Source organism: Sitophilus oryzae, unplaced genomic scaffold (genome assembly GCF_002938485.1).
Source record: "Sitophilus oryzae breed Bouriz unplaced genomic scaffold, Soryzae_2.0 scaffold_1184_pilon_pilon, whole genome shotgun sequence".
Classification (NCBI taxonomy): domain Eukaryota; kingdom Metazoa; phylum Arthropoda; class Insecta; order Coleoptera; family Curculionidae; genus Sitophilus; species Sitophilus oryzae.
The window spans coordinates 1,103,072-1,124,997 of NW_022145820.1; the positions used below are offsets into that span (position 1 = coordinate 1,103,072).

General features: G+C 30.6%; 2 protein-coding genes across 3 annotated transcripts in view; both read left to right on the forward strand.

The window, feature by feature from the left end:
- The window catches only part of LOC115891509, an 81,132-nt gene extending 74,023 nt beyond the window's left edge, over positions 1–7,109 (forward strand). Inside the window, exons 4-6 of the mRNA XM_030911976.1 lie at positions 1,186–1,385; positions 4,208–4,461; positions 6,399–7,109. Of these exons, the coding sequence (XP_030767836.1) occupies positions 1,186–1,385; positions 4,208–4,461; positions 6,399–6,496 (552 nt within the window). The 3' untranslated portion in view covers positions 6,497–7,109. The remainder of the gene's footprint in view (positions 1–1,185; positions 1,386–4,207; positions 4,462–6,398) is intronic.
- Positions 7,110–9,696: 2,587 nt separating this feature from the next.
- On the forward strand, positions 9,697–18,243 carry LOC115891502 (inositol polyphosphate 1-phosphatase). 2 transcript variants are annotated; one of them, XM_030911966.1, is made up of 7 exons: positions 9,697–9,909; positions 9,967–10,174; positions 12,450–12,711; positions 12,772–12,937; positions 15,508–15,713; positions 16,480–16,510; positions 17,720–18,243. In XM_030911966.1, exons 2-7 carry the CDS (start codon positions 9,974–9,976, stop codon positions 17,808–17,810), a joined length of 957 nt encoding a protein of 318 aa, XP_030767826.1. In that variant the 5' UTR covers positions 9,697–9,909; positions 9,967–9,973; the 3' UTR covers positions 17,811–18,243. The 2 variants fall into 2 exon arrangements, with proteins under 2 accessions (XP_030767826.1, XP_030767825.1); XM_030911965.1 differs by lacking the exon at positions 16,480–16,510.
- The last annotated feature ends 3,683 nt before the right edge of the window (positions 18,244–21,926 follow it).

Consider the following 21,926-nt stretch of genomic DNA (forward strand, 5'->3'; position numbering starts at 1 on the left):
CTTTTCAAAGTGCAGGGAACGGGAGGCATGTGTGCATTCGTTAGGTTTATGATGTGAAGGTGGATACTACAATCAAAACTTCAGTTTTCAGCCTCCGTGAGCAGCCGACGAGATTTGTGGGTGGGTGTTTTATGAACGAAGTCAGTGCAAAGTATTGAAACTTAAAAACTATATAGGTATTGTGCAGTTCACGTTAGTGCCAGTATTAAAAGACATTTTTATTGTCTATATGTAAACGGCTAATCGCCATCGTTAAACTTATAGAGAAGCTTTTTTTATATTTTTTTTAAGTTAGTTATTTCTTTAAAAACATTTTTTTTAAATTTTTTTTAATATTGTATACTTAATACATTTTTTTATTATGAAACGTTAATTATTAAGCACAATTTAACTATTGCAATGTATAATTATTGTTAAAAGTATAATTTCATAAATCTTGAATTATCGCTGGGGTCCAGCTTTAGAGGTGCGGGGGAAGTGTCAAGGATGGAATTATTCGATATATAAAATAACATATTTAATATTAATATATTTCGTAAATTAATAATTCGATTGAAAGGAAGTATAAAATAATTAAAGTTCATTGGCATTTACGCAACAAAAGTAAAGTTTTAAAATCAAAGTTATAAGCATAATTGGCAATTGCGAAAATATTTCCTTTCAATACTACGAATTTGTAAAATCATCAAATCAGCACTAACGCGGTCATCGCACCGGTCATCGCACCGATAGACCAATAATGCTGATTCGATGATTCGACGTAACGAACCAATAAATACAAAAATGTCACCTGTTGGGGGGACAGTCGACAGTCGACAGTCGACAGTCGATAGTCGATAATAAGTTCGATAAGGTCGCGGTCGAGATTCCGGCATTGGCGTTACACTACCCTGACACTACCCCCGAGCCAGTGATGATGTTCGTCCATAAATATAATATGTAAGTACACATTTAGTTTTATAATTATTGTATTATTCGTAGATTAATTAAATTGATTATTAAGTTAAATTGAAGTACTTATTATTTGCTATGCCCCTAGTCATAACCCACAAAATGGGCCGTGACAATATTACAGAACAGATTTAAAACTATTTCAATCTCGATTTCAATGGTAAAAAGATAATTTTATATCGGCAACTAATTGTTGAGTTTGAGATTTGTTTGTATAATTTTTATTGTTTTTAGGTTGTGGAGTTGCCAAAAAAAGAACCCTATATTACTGGTCTGAAACATCGCTATTACACGTCTGAAGATAGAACGTTTCACGCTAATTGTACATGCGAGGAGTCTTACCCTTCTCCGAATATTACTTGGTTTATTAATGATTTACCCATTAGAGGACCTCACGTTATGAAGCATACGTTTAATAGGGGAAGTCTAATCACGTAAGTAACGTAGTATTATTAATCGTATATAACGTAAGTAAAAAGTGTCTTTAAAATTAATACTTTTGTGATATTAGTAAAAAATATATTGTTATTAGGAGTAAAAATGACACTTTTTACGTTTGAATTGGTTTAGTTTGGTTTGTCGACATAAATATAGCCGAGGCACAAAAACTCATTTTTACTCCGAATAGAACATTTTTTTTTCAAACGCCACAAATAAGGTTTTAAACCATTTTTTCGTCATACTATATTGTTATATTATTATAACATAAGCAAAATCAGAATGGAAAAGATGCATATAACGTCCGCCGGACGTTATCATAACGGTCGGCGGCCGTTAAGTTTCTAAGGTAATCGTAACGTCTGTCACCTGCAACAATGACTATTTATTGTCAGTTGGACTTTTCAAAAATTGGGAAAATAGACCATAGCGAGATGTCGCGAGAAATTCCGTTGGAAATACAGGAGGAAGCGGCTGCGGCTACTCAAAATTATACTTCCGACTATAACCAGAGAGAGATATCAGCAGGAATATGACAATTTTTTGAAGTGGCGGCAGGATAGAAGTATAAACAGCGTAAATGAAGCGGTATTGCTGGCTTATGCTAAAAGAATGTCTGAAATGTATTCTCCTACATCACTGTGGACAAAGATATCCATGCTGAAGCTTGCGTTGAGAGTATATGAAAACATCGACATATCAAGGTAAAAGCCATTATATTCTTCGATATTTAATCATACTCATCTAAATTATATTTGTTCATAGATTTGGTAAACTGTTCATGTTTCTGAGGCGCAAAAACGAAGGTTATTCACCAAAAAGCCAAAGTTCTGTCGGAGAATGACATAAATAATTTTCTACTGGATGCCGATGATTACACCTGGTTACTCGAAAAAATTGTATTGGTGCTTGGTATTCTTGGAGCTTGTAGGCGCAGCGAGCTTTGGTCACTCACAGTTGATGATTTCGAAGATTCGGAGAAAAATATTCTTGTCTCATTAAGAAATACTAAAATAAGAAAGATAGGAAATTTCTTATTCCAAAACGGGCCTTCCGTTTGATGCCTATGGTTTATACAAAAATACATCAACCTGCGTCCTCGTAACTTTGACAATCCAAAATTTTTCATTGGTTACAAGAAAGGCAAGTGTGTTAAGCAAATCGTCGGTATACATACCATCGGGAGCGTACCGCAGAAAATTGCAAAATTTTTGAACTTGGAGAATCCAGAACGTTATACAGGGCATTCATTTCGTAGATCATCAGCAACCATGCTCGCCGAAAATGGTGGTGATTTACTATCGCTAAAGGAGCTAGGAGGATGGGAGTCTTCAACAGTGGCAGAAACTTACATAGAAAAATCAGTTTCCAAAAGAATGAAAATAACAAATCAACTTTTTCATGATAGCTCCAAAATATAATGTGTCTTTAGTGGATACAAATATTTGCCATTCTTCAGTAGCATCATCTTCTTCTATAAAATCTGTAAATCCCTGGGAAGGATTACAGATTTCTAAGAACAACAAGTGCACTTTTAATTTCCATGTTCATTATCATGAAAAATGAATTTTAGTATAAGACATTATGTATTTTTATCCTTACTTGTGTTATTGTTCAATAAAATTTGTTATTAAATAGTAGTGTTTATTGCTCTAAAAAATCTGCAGTATGACGAAAAATCTAGAACGCAACACGGCCGATAACAAATAACGGCCTTGGCTGCTTATGATCCTCGGCTATCGCCTCGGATCACAAACTTCAGCCCGGCCGTTATTTGTTGTTTATCGGCCTTATTACGTTAATAACTATAAACGTTCCAAATAATATTTAAAAGTCATACCTGGTATGTACTTATATGTATATCGAGAAACTATGGTTACGCTCGTTCAATTTGAAACTTTATGTCACTTTAATAACATACTCCCGTGCTTTACTTATATGCCTAGGCGTTAAAATTACTTTTTTATATTGTCAGTCATGTCGCAAAAATTAACATTTTTGTGACGTTTCAAAAAAAATATATTTTTTTTAAAATGAAGTATCGAAAAACAGACGACACACATCACAAGTTAATAACCCCGAGAGATCGTCAACGCTCCTTAAAGAGCATGGCATTACAAGAATAAAGTCAAAAATATAAAAGCAAATAAAGTGTTACGTGAAAGGAAAATTATGTCGAAAACCTTTAGGGAAACATAAATTCTTTTAATTTCAGGAATTGTGCATTACAAACTGTTTTTTATTCTTTTGAAGTTTGTAAATATAGGTACAATATTTAATTAGAAATACTATTTTACAATAATTAAGTTATAAAATTACTTGACAGGTTTAGCTATTATTAGTATTCGTTTTTAGTGTAATTTTAATGTGGAGTTGTCTGGTAAAATATTTAAATGACATTAAGTTTTACGAATTTAATCTTTAATATAATATAATAATGTTGTATAATATAATACGGAAAATTAAAAATGTTAAATTTCAGACTGTTGATACACTGGCATATCGATGGTCATTTAATTATAATTTGACTACCTCTAATTTGAATTGCAATAAACTTCAATAATTATGTAAACTAGACAAAGTGATTCAAGTGTCTACAAAACAATCGTTTTAAGAAATAGGCTTATTACATTGAATTTCTTTGAGTTAAAAAAAAATACTAATTCATTATAATGGTTCAGAAATTAGATTGTATAAATATCCAACCAAAATACATTTTGTTAATCTTTCTTACTTGTTGGTGAGCATCATTGATCCATATCTAATAATAGATATGTACCAATTACTGTGTATGTAAATTTGAATATGTTTGTTCTAGAGTTGTATCCACAATACGTCATCATCTTTCAAAAAAGTTTTATATTAACGGTTATATGAAGGTAAAATGTACTGTGAGTCTATTTGATGTGTACCTCAGGAGTGTAGAGAAAAATGTAGATTTGTTCAAAAAACGACGTAGAAATCATCACCCGGACCGTATGGTGATATCAACTCTTCCACCGCCAAAACCAGAAGATCTTTATTACGACGCTGAAGATGAGAAACCTGAAAAAGAATTTCCACGAACTATACGTAAGATTTTGGTTTAAATTTTAATACTTATGTAATATTTAAAATAACATAAAATTTTCTAATGCATGTATTTTTCTTTTAAGTCAAACCAAACGTCTAACTGCCAGCTTGTTAAAAGGCTTAGTTTACTCTCTTGTTTATTACACTGATAGATTGCATATTTTTTTCTCAATCGTTCTTGCATTCTCTCTCTCTCTCTCTCTTGTATTAGATATGAAAAATAAACTAACCTCTCTTAGATTAGGTTGCTGGGGTTTGAGATCCTGTTTGGTCCCTTACTCGGAGACCTTGGGCCAATGGGCCAATGGGCCAATGTATAGTAATATTGTAATGACAATACCCCAGTTATATTATGCCAAACCTTCCTCTCATTCTTTCTTTGCGTTAAAGTACTTCCAGGTCTTTGCAAAGTTCCCGATGTCGCTGATATTGGCTTCTGCTGCTTCCTCTAGTCCCTCCAAAAAATCTTGACCTAAAGTTTTAAAGGGTCGGTATTCCAGTGCTGGACAAATGGCAAAGCAGGTGCTCTATGGTTTCTTCTATCCCTCCTCATTCACCTCAGCAGTCGTCGTTGGAAACCTTCCATCTCACGAGGTTCACTCCCGTGAGGCATTTTCCAGTGATGACACCTACAATTATGCGTACTAGGCTCTTTTTGTAGTTGTTTTGTTTTTCTCTCTAGTAGTTGTTTTGTTTTTTGGATATCTATCACTGGCCAAGATTTTCGAGCTGTAGCGCATTCCTCACTGACTTCTATTAATAGCACAACTATTTTAATATCACCTTTGGCCAGCTTTACGCATGAATGTTGATGGTTCAGATAGATGGCCCTAATCAAGCCAAAACTGATGTTTATCAAAATTTGCATTTTTCTTCAACTTTTATGTCATAATCGACAGTTTTATAATATACAGGATTTTGAACACTTCACGTAGCATTAGTGTTGACATGCAACACCCAGTTGACTGTGGCTATAGAGCTCATTTACTCTATCTGATAAAATCCTTTATTTTACCTTTCCTTAAAAGTAGTTAACATTTTTTGAAATTAAAATTGTGTTAACAGTTTGGCGTTACAAAAACAAAATAGTAGTTTTTCCACAATACACTCATCATCAGCAGATAATTAAAACTGTTTTAATGATGCTAACATGGGTAGGGAAACGCGCGACTAGGGTCAAATTTGACCGAGAAAAAAACGGCGTCAGTGATGGGTATGAAATAATAATCCCTGTCATTTTATATATAAAATCATATGGGGAATGTCATCGATCATCATTGATAAGCCAAACTGTACGCCGTTTTTTTTTTCGGTCATACGGTAGTATTTTAGTGTATTGTGGTAAACTAGTGTTCTATTTTGCTGACTGTACTTGGTTTGTCGTTCTGATATTTTTTAATTAATAGATTTGATTTGATTATTAACTATCTAAATGTCAATTTAGCCTAATTGAAAATTCATTTTGATCTAAATTTAGATTGGTTCTACATAAAACAGTATACACAGATCGGTGTAAAGTTTTATATCTATCTGGAGATTTAGTTTAACACGTCTCCTGTTAAATTTACAGGGTGACAAAAACTTACAGACTTACAGCTGTTCTAATAAAATGACCGATGTCAGGTTCAGTATATACATAATCAGTATATGTATAATTTTAACATTGAAAAAGTAGTTTTTAAAAATATATTAAATTATATTTTATTTATTTATTTTGAAACAACCTATCACGAACAAACATCTACAAACCAAACCAAACGATATACTTTTTTTAACTAAAGATACTTTATAATAACGAATTTCGTCTTCAAAGTTGAAAAATAACCTCCAGTTAAAATCTCAAATAGGACACCGAACTTGTAGTAAACAGTGTGCCACTGATATATTTTACCGAAAGGATGTATTTTCATAAGCTTTAATTATGTATTTTCTTTCAGTGTCCTTCTTCTCACCTTCAGAAGCATCTTCCAATCTGACTTCACTACTGTTGACAACACTATTATTAGTAATAATCTTCTTCAGTAACTGTAGATGATTTGTATATTTACTTAGCCAAATAACCTGCTTTAAAATGTGATACACAAATACTAATTGAAATATTTAGTGTATAAATAATTTAGCATAAATTATTTCTAAAATATCGTTAAATACAGATACTAAATTTCGAAATAGAATAGAACAGAAAAGGATATAGATTGTTTGATCAATACCCTCCAGCATATGTGTTGCTCATTTGTTCATATAAACAAAATAAATGTTGAATAGTATTTAAAGATGTATATTATTGTTATTATCTAAAATTAATATTAGTTGCTATTAAACTGCAGGGATGCCCATAAAGTTAGGCAAGATAAAAGTCAACATAAACAAAACATAATATTTTTATGGTTGATTTCTTCATTTACTGTTGTTAATGAAATATTTATAGCTTCTACTAAGTATTTTTATCCCTAAACAGCTAAATAAGATTTTTTTAATATAGATAAATTTATTATAGAAGATGTAACAGTATTTTCCATATTTTTAGATTCATAACTATCCCAAATTCCAAAAATTTAGATATAATTTTTAAACTTATACAGTTTATAAATCTTAGGAATAATTAATTTGTAATTACCATCATTAATTTTCAGTATTTTTTTAATTAGATTAACATAAATTTATAAATTAATTCTAGCAATTAAATTATAACTACTCAATTATCTATAAAAACTTTATTGGTGTCGCTGTACTTAGTTACTTTTGTTTATAATATTTAGTTATTTAGTTCATATTTTGTATATAGCTCAGTTAACACCACGTTCAAAGTACAGAGAAATTATTAATGTAAATATTATATTATTTTTAAATGTAGTTTATTTATTAGGATAAAATTGAATTAAACGGTTCTATTTTTGTAAATGATTAGTTCTTATATAAACGTAAGTAGTTGTTAAGAAATTATGTGCCAAGCTTTTATAAAATATTGTAAAATAAAGCTCCTATAAATTAATTAGTGTTTTCATGTTAATAATTAATTCTTTCAAATCATGATATGATTAAACTAAAATATTAATGACAATAATTGTTAAAATTTTGTTAATTTACTCTTCCTTTGAAAAAGTTTTAATTTTAGAAAGTTTGGGTTTTTCTTTTAACTGTGAAACGTTTAGAAAAATAAATACATCTTTTTTCTTATAGCTAATCCGTTATACAGAGTGACAATTTGAAAACGAACAGTATTTAATATTGCCTCTACCGATGATAGTATGAAAATTTGGCGAGAGAAACACGTCAATTTACATATCAAGGGGGACAATTTTTGAGGCATTTGTGAGGCGAGTGTTACTTTCAACCTTGGCCCCCAGGGCACCTAGCCCTAAAATTTTAAATAGCAACCCCTATTTCTTTTACCATTTTTGTGTTTCTTATTGAATTCTACATAAACTGCATTATTTTTTTGAGAATTTTATAAGGAACACAAAACTGGTAAAAGAAATAGGGGTTGCCATTTAAAATTTTAGGGGTAGGTGCCCTGGGGGTCAAAGGGTTGAAAGTAATACGAATGCCTTAAAACTTGTCCCCCTTGATATGTAAATTGACGTATTTCGCCAAATTTTCATACTAACATCGGTAGAGGTAATATTAAATACTGTTCGTTTTCAAATTGTCACCCTGTACATTGTACATGTTATATGTAAAAAGTTCTTTTACGTTGCTGATATTTAATAAATAATTAAACGGTATACAGAATTGCCATTCTGTATTGATTAAAAGTTACTATGCTGATTACGTTCAATTTCTAACCTTGTTTTAAATGCTGGATGTATATTGTAATTAACAGCTGTGATTATACCGAGTGCGTCTCAAAAGTGGCTCATCTCTATAGCTCTATAATTTATTTTTTCAGATAAAAAAAACACATTTCGTATGTTAGTATATTATGACATAAATTGGGCAATCAGTCCCAATTTACGGGTATTTAATTGTTTTCGGTCACTTCCTGTACAACTTTTGATTTTTAAATGACACCCTCTGTATTTCTTTTTTTCAGTTTATTCGATGGAAAATGATACACTGAATAGAATGACATATCACATGTCAACTTTTGCTATTTTCGCATATGGTTTGTTTGAAATTGTAACATGTAGTTCATAACGACAATTTGACTCGAAATACCAAGTATGTGGTACCAAAGTACCAAATTATTCGTAAAAAATGCTTTTTCCAAATATGCTAATGAATCAACTTTGTTCCATTTGAAAAAATTGAGATATATTCAGATAATTGAGATAAGACACAAAAAACATTAGACGATCAAATATATTTTTCCAAGGCTCCTTGTTTAAAAATTATATTTTTTAACACAATCATGGCACATTGAAATTTAAAATACAAGTTTTTAATCGAAAATGTCAAAAGTTGACATATGTCATTCTATTCAAAGTGTTATTTTCTATCGAATACCGATGGTGCCATTTAAAAATCAAAAGTTGTCGTCATTTACTGTAAAACAGGAAGTGAATAAAATATAAAATACGAAAATATAGATTTAATATTAAGTAATTTGATTCTCGGTGTTAAGTGTATACAAAATGATATTATAAAGATATTAAATGCACTATGCACTTTATATTTTTACTCTGTTTTGAAGACAAATAGAAACATATGTTAACAAATTTTTCTAAGATGGATGATAGTGATTGTCCCTTAAACCTAACACTAATCAACTTCAAGTTATTTAGACTAATAAATTAAAAATACGAATCTGAAAATGTATGTTTTGTATTTCAGAATTATATTTCAAATATGTGATATATACTGACCATCTAGTTTACATCATTTCAGGCTCTTTAATCTTTAAAATTAGAAAACTAAAAGAGGCGCCATCTATGGGAAAAATATCCAGTCATCGGGAAACTCAATACAGTTTCCCTCGATATAAACGCGATTGTAAACGTCGCGTCGCTTCCTTTTAGTTCAATTTTTCGTTTGACTACAAAATCGTCTTGGGTCATTAATTTTCTTCATATAACACTCCAGAATACACACCTCTATCTAATATAAAATTAAATTATAGGGCTTCTTAAAACTACAACTAAAAATCAAAACCGATTTTCTTATTTAATCTTTAAAATTGGAAAACAAAAAGGGCGCCATCTATGAGGGAAATGTCCAGACATCGGGAAACTCAATACAGAATTTCCCTCGACATAAACGCGCAGGAAATCTATTTTAAAATTTCCAGCACGCCGATGACCTACATCCGATTGTAAACACCGTTTCCTTTTAGTTGAATTTTCGGGGTTTCCACAAAATCGTCATGGAGAGATCTGATAAGTTTTCTTTTAATTTTTCTTCCTCTAACTTTCCCGAATACATATTCTCATCTAATATTAAATTAAATTATAAGGCTTCTTAAAACTATAACCAAAAATCAATACCGGTATTCTTAAGACCGTTTAAACTGTAAGTATTATAAAATGATTTATTTTAAGTTTTAAAATATATTGAGATGTCTTTTAGATTTTAAATGGATATTTTAAAGTCTCTTATAATTGCCTCAGAAAAAGCTGCCAATATAGCAAGAATTCTTCGCCAAAATGACAGATTACTTAACATACTTACTGAGCAAAAGGATTCTTCGGAAGCAAACCCTAAGTTTCATGAAGATTTTAAAACATTAGCCGATGTTTTAATTCAAGAGATGGTTAGACATGATGTCAGTTTGAAAGTAAGCATGATTAGTGAAAACCTTAACAGTATTCTAAGAAAATTTAGGTGCATACAGGGTGGCACCTCTCATAAGACGCGGAGGCTCCAAGGAGAACGACACTTTGTAATGAAATGAAATTCTGTGAGCATGTGTAGGTTAATTTAGAGTATTTTTTAAACATAATGAGTTCTACAGGGTGCCCTCAAAAAAGTTACACATCAAAGTGTACACATCGTATCTTTTTTGTAATGGAACACCCCAGTGAGCATTTTATTTCTTTAAGGGAAACCTGTTCTAGATGACGTCGTTGTTACGTTACCAGGCCCTTCTTGTGCCTTATATGAAGCAATATGAAGCAGATATGTAACTGTTCCCTAATGTTCCCTAAATGTGACACAACTTTGCTCACTGGGACACTATATATTAATTAATTAATTTTGGATTCTAGGACAAAAATAAAGGTGAGTTTTATTAGAGAAGTATATGAGTATAATGTAAGATTTTTGACATATTTAACATTTTCGTAAAATGAAGAACAATTTTTAATTTTCAATAAAAGCTACCTGAATTGGAACTTATCAATATAGGCTAATATGTAGTTACAATAACTATTTTACTATATTATACTTTAAACCAAGTTAAAGTTTAACCCAAAAAGTTATACAGGGTGATACAAAGTTAATATTGAACGTTGGTCACCAAAGCAAGCTACTCTTTTATTTTAAATAGAACAGGCAGCATATTATTTCGATATTCAATGAGGAATTCATCTCTTCAAATTACTGTTAGGGTTGCCTACCGCACAAACAAATATTTTCCTAGATATCTTAAATTTATGATTTAGTGTCATTTCTCTTTAGAATTTTAAATTGTGATTTAGTAGATTATTAATATTTGATAAAATCTAGGTGGCTGTGATTTGTCTGCCGTTACTTCAACATTGCTGTCAGATTAGTAACTTTAATAACTAGCTATCATTTAGTGTCAGTTAAAACAAAAAAAAATCTCAGAAAATAAAAAAAAAATATTTCAGTCGATAATGGAAACTTATCCTACATCAGAAAGAATTGATATGATTCTAGGAGTTGGTGAATGGCAGTGTGCATTCAACAATTAATAGAATACGTAAATATGATCGTGATTTATCTAATCTGGACGTTTTTATGGGGATATTAAAGACGGTTGTTTAAAGAAGTGGTTGTCTTTTGAAGTAGAACTCCACATATGCTTTTTATCATGAAAAGAAATAGAACCATTTTATGCAGTGAACAGGAAAGGAAGCATTTTGAGCATTTGATTTCATCTATCTATTTTTTTATCACATAATTATATGTCTATGTCTCGTTTTAATTCCGTAAAAATTAAAATATATTTTAAACGTGTATATTTTTATTACCGTTCAATATTTTACTTTAGATCCTGTAATTTTTGTTAAATTAACAAAAGGTACATACAGCCATCTAGATTTTATCAAATAGTAAATATCTACTGACGCAAAATCATAAAAATTAAAATATCTAGGAAAATCTTTATTTGGGGATAGGCAACCTTAATAGTAAAGATATATAAATTCCCCATTGAATACCCGAATTTTATATTAGATGTTTCATTAAAATAAAGGAGTAACTTGCTTCTAGAACTGACCAATGTCCAATATTAATTTTATCTCCTGTATAACCTCGGGTCAAATTTTAATTTGGTTTAATATTCAAGGGGTATTGTAATTAAATATCAGGTTATACAGAGTAAATTACAATTTAGATAGCTGTTATTTGAAATTTGAAATTTATTCTTTAATTTCACAAAATGTGAAATATGTCAAAATCCTTACATTTTAGACATATGGTTCGTTAATGAAACTCACCTTTATTTTTATTCTAGAATCCGAAAATAAATTAACATATAGAGTGTTCCATTACAAAAAAAAACAATTTTGATGCGTAGCTTTTGTTGGGGACACCCTGTGAAACTTTGTATATATTTATAAAATGCTTTCAATTAACCTACATATTATGCTCCCAAAATTTCATTTGGATATAAACTGCCGTTCTCCTTGGAGCCTTCGCGTCGTATGATAGGCACCACCCTGTATAAGGAAAAACTATATTTTAATTTTCTTTCTTAAAATTTTCTACATCTCAAGAAACCAAAATTTGGCTAGTTACAATTTGTATCGTGTATCATATACGATAGATAGCAATTTTTTTATGCAATTACTACTATATACTAATACAAATTACTTGAACATACTGTATTTTCCACCGATCAAATTATTTCTTAATATTTTTTTTAGTTTCCAGAAATCAAAACAAAGATTGAGGGTGAAGAAAATTGTCACTTCTGGAATCGGTTAGGTGAAGAGGTAAATATCGAAATTAAATCGTCTGAAGAGGAGACAACAAAAATGCTACTAAATATTATGGATGGAGAGACTGCTGCAATATTAGCAGCTGAAGTGCATAAAAATATATCATTTAGTGAAATTGACACCAAAATGCCTGAGTACGATTTTGATATAAATATTGATGAACTAGGCATATGGATTGATCCAATAGGTATAAATATATAGATATATTTTAATTTTTGTGTTAATTTAATGCAAAATTTATTCCCAGATGGAACAAATGAGTATATAAAAGCCAAAGAAGATGTCAAAGACGGTGAAATATTTTTAAAAGGGTTGAAATGTGTTACAGTATTAATAGGAGTTTATGACAAAAATGGTGTGCCAATAATAGGTGTAATTAATCAACCGTTTTTTGAGAAAAGCAAGAGGAACAGGTTCGTATTCTGTAATAATTTATATTAGAAATAAAGAATTTAGAAGTGGAATTTTATATAATTAGTGTATTCACGGTATAATAAATTATAATTAGTATGACTATTATCTCTTTAATATAATAATAATAGCTCCCGTATATAGCGTTTAACGCCCTTGGGAGTAGCAAAGTACAGCTTGCTATACTAGAGCCGTTCGGTATACAAGGAAGGTAATGTGGCTAGCACTACGCTTCAACGGCCTATTATTACCTCAGGATTGTGAATCCCAAGTATTCATTTAAGGCTGAGTCGACCTAGGTACCCAAACTATTTTTATTTTAATAAAAATAGTCGGCTGACGAAATGCCGGGTGAGGGAATCGAACCCACACCTTGAGATTGGTAGACGAGAGCCTGTACCTCTACGCCACCTGGTACCTATCTCTTTATCTAATCTCTTTAATATTCATCTAATCTCTTTAATATTCATTCAAAAAAATAATAACTGTTTTCTATACATGTTATACCAAAGAATATTATAACTTTATAACATTTCTTCAGAGAACATTTTGCGATCTTCAAAGCCTTATCCTATGTCATCGAGGAATATAGTCAAACTAGAGTTTTAATTGTTTCTGACTCTTTAGAGATCGTGTCTAAAATTAATGAATATTTATCCAGCAAGAGTGCAGCGAATGGGTCCATTTGTATGGGTCCCAAGCCACACTAACATATTTGGCAATAAAATGGCAGATGAAGCTGCTCAGCAAGCTGCTAGAAAAGATACCATTGATTTCCCTTATATTAGTAAATTGTATTGGGCATACTGCGGGGACTCGTGCATATTTGCTTAAAAGAGAAATACCTCCAATGTGCATAATCTGTGATGTTGAGTTGGCAGTAACTCACATAAATGTTAATGTCCTCAATATACGATAAAAAGAAGTAGATTCGATATAAGTGGTGAAATCCGTGAAAATTTAACTGAAGAAGAAAAAAATAAAAATATTTTGAACTTTATAAAAGATACCACCAACTGTGATACTCTAATCCAACTGTGATAGTGTGATGTAAATAATTACCTATTTTTCTTGTTATTTGTTTTTGTTTCTTTATTTTCTGTTTAGTTTTTTGATCTTTTTGTCACTCAACTTGAAATGTTTATGTCAATGTAGATTTTTAAATTTTGAATTGCCCTTGTAAGAGTGATCCCCTTGAGGATATTGAGATAGATCCCTGTAATTGCATTGTTAACAATAACGAGTTTGGCTAATGATCCTGGTGATCGATGCCTAGGAAAAGAATATTATAATTAAATATTCTTTGGTTATACCTACAATTTAAACGAAGCACGGGCATATCCTAAAAATATTTTGTTGTATGCAGGGTGTGCCAAAAAAAGTTATGATGAAGCTTTAAGTTTTGTTTAAATTGCTCCCTTTATTTTTCCTGTACAGATTTAGATTACACGGAAATTGGAAACACATAAAATTCTGCATATACTAAGCTATTTTTATTTCCAGTGCTATGCGGTGTTGTCATTTTATTCCATATTTACTGAAACTTTAGTTAACAGCACTATATCAGTAAAGTAGTCAACTGTAGTGAATATACCTTTATTAACATTTATATTTTTCCAACATTATTAACGCTTTATATTTTCGTAACGCTATATTTTCCTAAAAACCTAAAAAGTTACTCTCAATAAATTTGATACCTCTAAAAACGTGTTGCATTAAAATAGCGATATATTAAGTTTTTTTTCTTTATTTTACTAGATATAGAACTTTTAAAACAATGTATAAATAGAATATAAACTTTATACAACAAAACATAAGAAAATAAACTAAATAAACTTGGACGTATTTAAATCCGCTTTACTCTTATTTCAAATTTTCTGCTTCTCTAAATTTAAATTCGAAATAAAATGGAACATTTTTCCACTTTATATCAATGTATACGTTTTTGTTATCTACATTTTCCTAATCCTATAGTTGAACTATAAGCTGTGCTTTTCGAGAATGTTGAAAAACTTTTTATTCTTTATAAGTTTTTACAGCAAGAAGAAATTCCACGCCGGTTTATACAAGTTTTTTTACTTGGTTTATAAACTTTTTAACTAACTAAAAGTCTCTGATTTCTATTATATTTTGCTTAACTTATAAGAACACTTTTATATTATTTTTACCTTCGTACATATTTAGATAGGAATAACTTAAATTAGGGACTAGCTTTAGTATTTTGTTTATGGTATGTAACCAAAAGCTAAAGAAGATCAATATTACATATATTACAATCTACAACCAAAGTTATGAAAACATAATATTTAAAACAAATTGTTATATGAAACATCATTGATGATATAAAACGCAGAGATTGATGACCATGATGTTTTGTGCAATAAATACCACACGATACTTACTACATTCAGTAGCTAGATACTAGAGTTGTGCAGAGGAAACCGAATTCCAAGAAACAAATTTTAAAAGTTTTATTTTGTTCAAAGCAATGATAATATGTATCATATAAATTAGAAAATTAAAGTTTCATTTCAAATAAAACTATTAAAATGTTTAATGTTCGTTTTTTTAGCTACCAATGTCATTGGGGAGTGTGTTATCAAAATGGTAACAGCCAAATCAAAATGTCTACAGTTAATGATACCTGTTCGACAAATAATAAAATTATTTGTGTGAGTAGTAACGAAAACGAAGAAAACTTGAAGGTTTTACGGGATGGTGGCTATACACTGGTGTCTCCAAGAGGAGCTGGTTATAAATTACTGACAGTGATTATAGGTGGGTAGTGGGTATTTTGAAAAGAATTTGAAAATAACATGAGTCAATTATTACGCGTTATTAATATAAACATATAACCTGGAATAAAACCGATAGAAAATTGGATTCTTATCTTAATCATCTCAATTTACAAAGTAACTTTTCTTTAATGATTTGCGATTGAGAAAGAGAAACACTTCTGTCTACCATTTCTAGATGCCCTTGTGAGTAGAAACGATGGATCTCCGAACTATTTAAAAACCCTACACGTAGGGGCGAGTATTTAAATTCTCAATTGAACCATTCTAAACCATTCTGAAACAAAAGAGGAATAGTAAAGATATTGTGTCATCAAACAATCACTATATGCAGTGGCCAAGGATATTTAAATTGCCCCTAAAAAGTCCCTAGGCAAGATCATATCCAATTGCATAAATGATTTATTGGTGTGCTAGCCTGAGAAAGTTGCTCTCTCTCTCTCTCTCTCTCTCTCTCACTTGACGATTTCATATTTAAAGAAACATTAGAAAATATCATGCGAATAGCCCAAGCAGCATCAAATTAAAACTATTTCTTAGCCTAGGGCTAAGAAATAAAAGAAGAGAAAGAGTGCATCTACAAGGTACCTTGCGAGTGCGATGAGTCCTATATTGTAGAGACAAAAAGTCCTCTAAATGTACGACTTTTTTGATTATATGGCTTGTCAAAGAATTTATTTCCAATTTGTCACAAAAAATTATTTTTTTTTATTAATATAAATGATAAATGTTATTTTTTTGAATACAAGATCACAACCTAATCATGGAGCATTATACAGGGTGAGTCTGAAAGAATTGCAAATATTTTCAGGGCAGGTAGAGATTTCGATAAAAGAAACATATTTTCTCTTTGCCATTTACCAAACGTAAATTTAATCTACTACCTATGTTGCTATATTAACTAAAAAGGTAAAAAGGTTTTTAACTGAAAATTTAAAAAAAAAACAATTTTTTTTTCAAAAAATTCCAAATTTTATTTTTTTTTCCCGAAAAAAACTCATAATCGTGTTTCTGGGGTCGAAATATAATACCACTAAAAATATTTGCACTTATTTAACACTCACCAATAATAAAGTCAAACAATAATAGAGTCAAACAATAATAAAGTGAGAAGTCAAACAACATTGGAAAAGCCAAATCAATAATCAAAAAAAAATACACTGAATAGAATAACACTCTCAACATAGATCTTCATGCTAATCAAAACTAAAGTAATATACCGAACATATTTAATAAAAAAACAAAGAGAAATCTTTAAAAATGTTCTTCCATACTGAATGCATACTGTATACTTCACGAAACGACTGTTTACAATTTGTAGTCATCGTCCTGAGCCTGCTTGCGTATAAAACATTTTATCAAACTACCGTATAATAGAAAAAAAACGGCGTCCAGTTGGCTGGAAAATGACGATCGATGATATTTCCCATATAAATTTACATATGAAAAGTGATAGCGAACTTCATTTCATAGCCATCACTGACGCCGTTTTTTTTCGATCATACGGTATAAGTCAATAGAATATTTTTAAAAATGTACCAAATTTATACTGGGTGAGTCTTAAAGAAGTGCAAATATTTTCAGGGGTAGTATATTTCGACCACAGGAACACGTCTATGAGGTTTTTTTTGCTAAAAAAAGATGTTAAAATCGTCCATTTTCTTTTAAATTTTTCTGTATATTTTTCGAAAACTTTTTGGAACTGCCTGTTCACTGCAAATTTTTCAACGGTATAATTCCGTAATCTCAGATATTACCATAGTTACGGCTTTACTCTATGGCTACGACAATAAAAGGGATGCAAATACAAATTTTTAAAAAAAAAATATATTTTTTTTTTAATTTTCAAACTTAAATTACTCGGTTATTTTCGACTTATCTCAAAAATGGTAAAGAGAAAATTTGTTTCTTTTATCGAAATCTACCAGTCCTGAAAATATTTGCGCTTATTTAAGACTCACCCTGTAAATATATTTTTTTTAATTTCAGGTTTATCAGACGCATATTTTCTGTCAAAACCAACAACTTACTTTTGGGATACGTGTGCACCGCACGCAATCCTTCGAGCTCTTGGTGGTAACGTTCTTCACTTAGACGATATACTACACCGCCAAAAAATGGCTGTTAAATATGAAAGCAAAGATAGATCTAGGACAGACAACTATAAAGGAATTTTAGCTTATAGAGATGAAAATGTTCTAGAATCGTTACTGAAATTAAACTGGACCAATTAGATATTGTAGAGATATTTTATAGTACATATATATTTTATTGTTATTGTTAGACTGAGTTACCATCAATACTATACGAGCAGCTCTTTTTCTATTTCTATTAAAAATAAAGACTGTTCAGTTGAAATTAATGGTTACTCGTGTTCAAATAGTTACATGTTGTGTAGCAGATTGTGCCAAGAAAACAAATGGGTACACTTAAATTATATCCTAAAAGTAACGATATTTGTTTTATTTCTAGTGGAAATTAAATACCAGACTGAATGTTTTCCCAATATGTCATTGAAGAGCAGAATTATTATTTTGTTATTAAATAAATGATTTAAAATATAATAAATGATAAAAAAAAGTATCGAAATATTGTTGTATTAATAGAAATTATTAGATCCTAACGATATAAAAAAAATATTCAGTGAAAATGTTTATATTTAATTATTTGATATACAGGGTTAGGCAAGAGTGGGTCGGGCTAGGGATGTTCGGTCCTAAGATTTCAGTACCGGAATCCGGTATCACGAAGTACCGGTCCTACAACCGGTATACCGGTTCCAACAGTTAATGGGACCGATACTGAATCGGTAAACCGAAGGGAAGGAAAGACCGGATGGACCGGAAGACCGGATGAACCGGAATAACAGTTTTGTTATAAATACGGTATTTTGAGGGATAAATTAGATTTCTCGGAATATATCGTAAATCTATCCGTTACCGTTATAATGTTATTGATATAACTTAAGATTCTCATTGTTTATGTTCACATTTCCGGCATATTCTTGATTTCTTGTCCAACATTCTCTTTACTTATGAAAGATGGAAAAAATACTGGAAGCTGCTATTCTTGGAGATATAAATGGAGCGGTAATAAGATGCTATTTTACATATGTTAAATAATAGAGTAGACGCTATTGAATATCGGCCTGAGTTTTACGAACATTTTAATTTATATATACAGGGTGTCCCAGAAATAAGTGCAAATATTTTAACTGGTAGTATAGTTCAACCCCAGAAACACGCCAATGAGGTTTAATTCGCGAAAAAAAAAATTTGAAGATTCGAAATTTTTTGAAAAGTTTTTTGGAAATTTTTTTTAGTTTTTAGTTAAAAACATAATTTCTTGATAATATGGCAACATAGGTATTAGATTAAATTTACATGAAAGAAAATCCAGAAAAGATCCAGTGGTTCTCAAAATTTTAGCACAAAATCATTTTTTTTGAAAATTTTCAAAGCAACATAACTCCGTTATTTTGGATTTATTTGAAAAACGATAAAGAGAAAATATGTTTCTTTTATCGAGATCTACCACCCCTTAAAATATTTGTACTTATTTCTGGGACACCCTGTACAATATACATAAGTGATCCATGAGTAAGATGCTTTACTTGACCAAACTAGACTAGCAATGCCTTAACCATACATCAAAATAAATTACATTGTATGTACCTGACCGTATTACACCGAATGATAAAAAAACGGCATCCAGTTACCTTGGAAATGAACATCGATTACATTCCCCATACAATTTTACATATAAAATAACAGCGATCTTAATTTCATAGCCATCGCGATCTTAATTTCATAGCCAGTTTTTTTTTCGATCATACGGTACCCCCGGAGTAGAGATCTGCACGGGCCGGGTAGCCCGAACGGGCCTCAGGCCAGGCCCGGCCCGAACCCGGGCCTCGGGCATTTTTTTTTTCGTTTTTTTTCATTTTTTTTTCGGTTTCGCACTGTCAATAGGGGTCGGGCCTCGGGCCGGGCCAGTTCCGCACTTTAAATAAACACAACTTTGCTTCTGTACATGTCTTTGAGACACCCTGTATTATAATAGGTGTTTTTAGGCTATGTTTATGTGAAATTGATAGATTGTCTGGAATCGACAAAGAACTACTTGGAATAATTGTAATTGAAAGGATTTTTGTAATTTTATTTTGATCATTTTATTTTAATGGTTCGGGCCGGGCCGGACTAGTTTAAGTTTTAACTTTCCACAAACCGGGCCGGGCTTACAAAACCTACTTCTCTTCTCGGGCCGGGCCGGGTCGGGCTACAAAAAACCGGCCCATGCAGATCTCTACCCCGGAGTAGGAGAACCCAATCAGCTTTGCACAAAAACCGGTACCGAAATCGTTTTTTACAGGATTTTTGATTTTCATATTATCATGAATCTATTTTTCTGTACCTATTGAAAACGATCTTTCGGAACCGATTTAGACCAGTCTTCCGGTACCGGTTCCGAAACCGGTATACCGGTCTTGAAAAAGACGATACCGATACCGGAATATTTCAAAAGTACCGGTCCTGGTACCGGTATACCAGAAGACGGTACCTAGGTCGGGCATATGTAGCTCCTATAATAAAAAAATTTGTTTAGGTGCAAATCTAATGTACGAGAGAGGAAAAAAAATCAGGAAAACATTTTAACTTCTATAGGGTAGCTCAAAAAAGTGTAAGTGATCGGGATGTTTTTTTTTTAAATGAAACACCCCGTATATAGCATTTTTGGCTTCCTTTTAGATCACTTTACATAATCCGAAGATATGGATGCAGAAAACAGCTATTCGCGTATTAAGTGGTGCTGGTTTTCGTGACCATTGTAAACCACTTTTCGTAAAATTGAAAATACATTAATGTCTTTATATATTCTTCAGCAACTGTTGGAGATACATAAGAATGAATCTTCTTTTACCCATAACTCGGACATTCATAACTATGGCACAAGATTAGCAAGTTCAATAAGATCAAATAAATTTCGATTGTGTAAATCAGATAAGAACTCTCTGAATGTAAAACTTTACAACGTATTACCACCTCCAGTAAAAAATCTAAACAATAAAAAATTTAAAATTATTATTAAAAAGTTCCTCCCAGAGCATGCGCTATAGTATGGATGAATATTTTGAGACTGTAAAATCAACTACCAACATTTCCACACTAATGTAAATAGTTGTGATTGTTTGTATTTAAAATATTTGTATGTTTATACATTTTAATCTGGTTATGTTTGTTCTATTTGTTTCTTTGTGTTTTTCTTTACTCTAATGTAATTTCCCCTTGACTTGCTACAATTGTAACGTTTATGTACAAAAAGTAGTCAATAAAGATTATTTATTTATTTATTAGTTATTTATGAGTAAAAATATATTTCGATAATCTCAGAAATATTAATAAATAAATAAAAAGATGTATTTTCAACCTTCCTTATTTTTTTTTAAATGGAACAATCTGTATATTATATTTTTATTAGATGGAGAGTTAAAAAATGATTTTTTTTTATTTAAAGTATTTCAAAATTTTTAATGGATTCGTAGATACACGCCGTATTATTTCATATGACTTCATACGACGGTAAAATACGCAAGGAAAATCATAAAAATTTATTGTAGAAAATGCAATATGAAATGTAAAACCGCGAATATATGCGAGACCGTTAAAAATTTTGAAATACACTAAAATATATATAAATATTATATATATATATATATATATATATATATATATATATATATATATATATATATATATATATATATATATATATATAATAAAAATATAATAAAAAATGTTCATTTTTTAATTCCCCACCTATTGAAAAATTAATATACATGATGTTGGCATTAAAAAAAACGAAGAAAAATTATTTTATATTTTTGAAATTTTGCCGTAGAATTTTGTATATTCTGTATGATTTACGATTAGCATATTTATAGCAAAGTAAGTATAGACTATTTAAAGTAAATACCTAATATAGTTTTGATTCCAGGAGAGTTCGTGTGTTTATAATATTTTTTAAAGGCTTGCAGGCGAAGTATGTCTTGAGCGATACGAATACGACAAGTAAATTCTCGGACTCGTCTGGCCTCGGATTGTCTTAGCGAGTCTCTGTGTTGACATAATAAAATGATTTTTAATAAAATTGGTTTTTTTAACAAATTTTTAAATTATTTGTTTTAATGTAGATAAAA